Source organism: Salmo salar, chromosome 19, assembly GCF_965601325.2.
Source record: "Salmo salar chromosome 19, fSalSal1, whole genome shotgun sequence".
NCBI classification, from domain to species: Eukaryota; Metazoa; Chordata; class Actinopteri; order Salmoniformes; family Salmonidae; genus Salmo; species Salmo salar.
Window position 1 is genome coordinate 18,434,001 of NC_138309.1, and position 6,000 is coordinate 18,440,000.

General features: G+C 42.1%; 1 protein-coding gene across 2 annotated transcripts in view; it reads left to right on the top strand.

The window, feature by feature from the left end:
* LOC106578541 (partitioning defective 3 homolog) overlaps positions 1-6,000 on the top strand; it is a 568,924-nt gene that overhangs the window by 554,999 nt on the left and 7,925 nt on the right. For both annotated transcript variants that reach the window (XM_014157480.3, XM_014157481.3), the window contains one exon: positions 4,457-4,587. In XM_014157480.3, the coding sequence (XP_014012955.1) occupies positions 4,457-4,587 (131 nt within the window). The remainder of the gene's footprint in view (positions 1-4,456; positions 4,588-6,000) is intronic.

Below are 6,000 nucleotides of genomic sequence, written 5' to 3' on the forward strand. Positions count from 1 at the left end.
TATAGAGAGAGATAGATATATACTGTATATAGAGAGGGAGATAGAGATAGATATACACTGTATATAGAGATGGAGGGAGAGAGAGAGATATAGATATACACTGTATATAGAGAGGGAGAGAGAGAGATAGATAAACACTGTATATATAGAGAGAGAGATAGATATACACTGTATATAGAGAGGGAGATAGAGATAGATATACACTGTATATAGAGAGGGAGATAGAGATAGATATACACTGTATATAGAGAGGGAGAGAGATAGATATACACTGTATATAGAGAGGGAGATAGAGATAGATATACACTGTATATATAGAGAGAGAGAGAGAGAGAGATATACACTGTATACAGGGAGGGAGAGAGAGATAGATATACAATGTATATAGAGAGGGAGAGAGAGAGATAGGTATACACTGTATATAGAGAGGGAGAGAGAGAGAGATAGGTATACACTGTATATGTAGAGAGAGAGAGATATACACTGTATATAGAGAGGGAGAGAGAGAGAGATAGGTGTACACTGTATATAGGGAGGGAGAGAGAGCGATAGATACAGAGAGAGACAGACAGCCAGAGAGGAAGACAAACAGAAAGACAGAGTGAGGAGAATTAGTGTGTTTTTAATGTTGTGTTACTGGCGAAGGTTTAGCCCCAGCTCTCTTAAAGTGAACTGAGGTGGGTCTGCTCTCTCTCTCTCTCTCTCCCTGCACAGAACCCTGCCTCAGACTCTATAGCGAGAATGTTCCGGTCAGGACTTTGACTCCTCCAGTCTTCTATAATAGAATAATGGTGGTAATGTACAGCCCATGCCTGGCTGTCACACAACCTGATCCAATTCACACAATTAGCCCTCGTCTTGTTTTCTCTCCCTCCCACATCGTTGGCCTAAGGTGCAGATTCCTTCTGAGAGGGGATTTCCAGATGTTCATCATAATAAACCACATGAATGTTCCACGAGGGCTGCCTCTCTGTTCTTAAGCAATAACATGTTATCTTTGTTGTTGGGTGGGATAGATGGGTTGTGTCCCAAAAGGCGCCCTATTCCCTATATTGCGCGCTACTTTTGACCAGAGCCCTATGGGCCCTAGGGAACAGGGTGCCATTTGAGACTTGGCCTTGGAGAAGCATGTTCAGCATGAACACACAGAACAGGAGAGTGTTCCACCATTATACTGGTACTGGATCAAAAACACCACCGGCTCCTATTAAAACTGTTATTTATGTGAATTCCAATGAATCCGCCCATAACATACAAGGCTACAAACTCAGCCACCATAGAAGCAGTACAGTCGAGGGGAATCCAGGTCATTCCTTGCCAATGCAGGAGGGAGAAACAGCGTATGTGTGTTGAACTGGTTATCATGAAATCATGTGAAGCGTAAATTCTTTGTAAGTGCAGTCACTTGACTTGGTAGAGGCCAGGGGCAAGGGGTAAGACGGTTTCTAATCATAATACAACTCTGTACTGTGTTATGTGGCATTGCATCAGCTAAAATGTTGCATTAACCCAAGCACAGCCCCAGCCACAGGGAGCAATATAGGGAGTCACTTGTAGAGGGGTTATGTTGTATGATAATGGCTACTCACAGATAACACAGACAGACACTGCTATTCAGGGCCCTTGTCTTTATCATACTGCAGTGGTTACTTAGATACAAAATTGTGTTCCTGTTCAGAGATAAGATATAGTGCAGAGAGAGAGCAAGTGTCTGGGAGAGAGGGAACTCAAGGGGAACATTGGATTATGCATGTCCATTATTCTCTATGTAATAACATTTTTCACCCCTATTCTCCAGTACATACAGCATACTACTGTTAGGAGTAGTAAAATGTAGAAAAACCGAATGAGCACATATAATTCTATATCTAATTCTTTAGAGATGTACCAGCTCTTAAATGCCTTTTAAATGTCTCAAGAGGATGCATGCATATGGTCCTAATATCCAGGCTGGTCTGTTTTTGATATACTTCCTATACGGAGGAGATACTTCGTCTGAGATGTATTGAGGTGCTTAAAGTCTGAGATGTGGCGATAAAGAAAGCCACTTCCCATTTGTGTCCGTTCTCTGAGCTCTCGGAGTTCTCTGGGCTGAATAGAGGAAGTGGTGGACCACACGGAGCGCTCTGCGAACGGAGCTGTAGCCTGGGGTGGCACACCCCTCCTCACCGCAAATGGACTAGCCCCGCTGTTAATAAATTGACAGGAATTGGATCTGTGTGAAACAATTTAAAGGGGGAGTGGAGTCATTATCCATTATCCAACTGTAGGTTTTATCCATCCAGGCTTAGCCTTGCCTTCTCTTTTCATACTGTCTAGCCTTATGAGCCCTGATCAAAAGTAGTGCACTATATATAGGGAATAGGATGCCATTTGGGATACGCACTCTGTTTTTATGTGCACCAGTCAAGTACATTCGCAGGGAAATGTGTTCCATATGGCTGTTTGTGTAAGGTGGAGTTGAGCGGAGCTCTTAAAGTCATTGTCTATGCTATGGGGTAAACCGTTTTGTGGGTCCCAAATGACACCTTATTCCCTATATATAATGCACAACTTTTGAAAAAAGGTAGGGACGTAACAAACAAAAAAGTATGTAGGGAGTAGGGTGCTGTTTGGGATAAAGACAGTGGTGGGGAAGGAGCCCCTCTCCTCACCCTCCTCTGATAGTCTAGATGGGGTTGGGTGAGTCTATGATCACTATTAGACTGTGTTTCTGTGAGGTCGGAGTTCCAAGACTCTCCCTCCCTTTCCATCTGTTTTCATGTTTCTTTATTTTTGATAGCTGTGTTTTAACAGGTGGTATATTTTTTCTCCATGGACTTGACAGGCTAGGCTATATGCAACGTGGAGGGAAAAACGTGAAGTATTGACATCCTTTTCCCTCTTATTAAATCAAAAATGAACATGGACATCTTTTGATTTGATTTTGGCAAATGTCCTGTTTTATATGGCATTGTATTCCCACAGAACAGTGAATAATCAGATTCTCCTTCCTGGCTAATGGTATTACTCTGACTGATTCTGTGTCCCAGCCATTCCTCTTGCCTTCTTCCCTAACATGCCACCCTATTCCCTACATAGTGCACTACTTTTTTACCAGAGCCCTATGGGCCGATGTCAAAGTAGTGCACTATATATGGAATAGGGTGACATTTGAGACAAAGCCATTCTCTTCTACGGTTAGACCTCAGCTCCCTACAATAAGAAACCTGAATACAGGAAATGTCAAGCCTTGGGCTGAATCCCATCCTCCATCCCCCATTGAAATTACATAAAAAGTTTTTTCGGCGTGCCAAAGAATTTTCTCACCCTCTGCTTTTAGGCCCAATAAAATCATTTCATGTTTCCATTACGCTTAATCTGATATTAGTTTATGTTTTCAAGCATTTTTGAGTGGAGCGAGATGTGTTATTTCAGGGAAACCTGAAACATTAAGGTCAATTAATTTGACACACGTGTAATAGGCTCTGTGTAGCTCAATTGGTAGAGCATGGCAAGCGCCAGGGTTGTGGGTTTGATTCCCACAGGGGACCAGTACAAAACAAAGTATGAAAATGTATGCACTCACTATTGTAAGTCGCTCTGGATAAGAGCATATGCTGAAATGACTAAAATGGAATAGCATTATTTTTTTACTTCCAAGGGCTTAGGGAGAGGTTAGCGTGATTTCTGTAATTGGCCTATTAGGCTGTTATTGCAGCTGTCAATGTGAAAATCTGCAGCAGACATTAGACATGTTAAAGACGTTGTCTTCAGTACCTATACTGACAGCATATCCCCTTCAGCCTCATATCCCTCAAAGCCTTTTATAGATGAAGAAATAAATATGTTTCAAAAAATACTCAAGTCAACAGTTCTTCTGACACATCCTCCAAAGGTACAAGCATGTACATGCCTCTACTGCTAATTACGTTGTCATGTTTTTAATCAGCTAGCTCATTAGTGATGTGTCTTGCGTTGTGTTCCTGCGAGTGCGTGTGATGATTATACCATACCAACCATTCTGATGACTTCACACAACAAAGCCACAGCGCCACTTCCTCGTTTGGATCAGGCAGTGGTAGTCAAGGTCACCAACTACCAGCTAAAGCATGCCAACAATGGCAACAGGTAATGGTGGCGCCATTATGGCTCTCCACTCCAGGTCAAGGATGTGTGGGCTAGACTAATGACAGTATGAGCCTCCGCCAGGGTCAGAGGGGCAGGTGTTTGCTTCATTAACACCTACTACCATCCACCAACATCCTCCCACAAATAAACTCTTGCTCTTGAGAAACCTACCTTCCATCAACTTCTGGTCTTGATAATAGATGACACAATGTCTTTTCTACTGGGCTTTATTAAGGGTTTGTGTATAATGTCAGAGTATCCAAAATCATTGTGTAAATGTGCTGTAAATATATATTGTGTGTGTAAAGTGTACATATGCTGTGTGTAACCGGGATGTGTGTTTCAGGCTAACTCGGGGACCTATAGCCTGACCGGACACCAATCTGTGTCTGTGGAGTCACAGGTGCAGAGACCGAGACAAGACAAGAGACGAGACTCATTTACACAGGCTCAAAGACAGTACAGTTCCCTGCCACGGTAAGATAAACCATCTCTCTCTTTCCATCTCTCTCTCTCTCTCTCCATCTCTCTCTCTCTCTTTCTCTCTTCTTTATTTCTTCTCTTCTCAAATCGTCTATGTCTCGTACCGTCAAAGTCAAACATTTCAAATCCACACTTTACTGAAGTTATCTCTAGACTGTTAAATGATTTTGGGCAAACTCTTGGAATTTAATACAATCCCACGTAATGCTCTACTTTCTCTTTAGTGTTGACCAGAGGGAAACAAGTTTATCACAAGGAGATCAAAACGCTCTACCACCCTCAGTGCCTAAAAAATAGTGGTTTTCAGAGACATTTATCTTAGCAACTTCCGCCTTCCTCTTTCACAGCATTCAGAGCAGTAGCTGCATTACTTATCTCTTTCTCATTTATTTTGCATTTGTCAGAAACGTCAATAAAGCTTACAGTATCAGGGATGATCTGGAGCCCTCAGACCCACTTTAATATCAGTGTTTGCCTTCCCAGCTGTCTCTCTGTGACGACTTTAATATAAAGCTTCCTACCCTCTTTAATCGCACACGCGCTCGCACGCACTTCTCTAATCACTCTCAGTCAATGCGAATCTAACAGCCAACGGACGGAGGGACGCTGGTGTGGTGGAAAGCTTCCTCGTCATCTTAAGCTTTACATACTTAAAGAAAAAAGCTCATCTTAACTGAAGGCAACTACTGATACAGTTTGACTGACTGCTATTTTGAGTTATTTATTCCCATATTCATCAGCTGTTTTATTTTCCCCTCACGCCTCACTGTGCTGAAGGCAATAAGCCAAAGTTAGTGGTTGTATCATGGAATCGTTTTGAGACATGGAGAATGTAAAAAGTGAAAGCTGATTTCTTTAGCTTTCACTGAATCTAATTGTGTTCTTTAGACAATTGCTACACGGCTCAGTTTAAACAATGACAGACCCTTATATGTGTGTATGTGTGGTCTCACATTCAGGAATTCTGAGATCATTGGCCAGAAAAAAAGGGTTCTGTTAGTCTCTAGAGACATTGAGTTCTAGAGCCAGTAGAAGGAAGCAGGGGTCTGCACAAACAACACTAATTTAAACACACTGCTACCCTCTTAGATGGCGGTCTTAGGCGGTCAATCTTGGATTGATTAAAACTTGTCCCTCTCTATAGTTATGGATTTTGTGGTCCGCACACAAACGCACCAATCAATATGTGCAATGGCATGTTGACCAATCCATACATTTCCTTCCTAGCTGTTTTAAACAGAAATGTTAGTTGGCTTTTGGTGGCAGCGGTAGGATTCGTTTGCTATCACTTTTCCCCATACCAACATTGACCAATCCATATATTTCTTTCAAAGTTATTTTACAGCACGGAGAAATTGTGTTTAATGTGACTATTGCTTTCCCCATGCCTGCGTTTAACATGGTTTC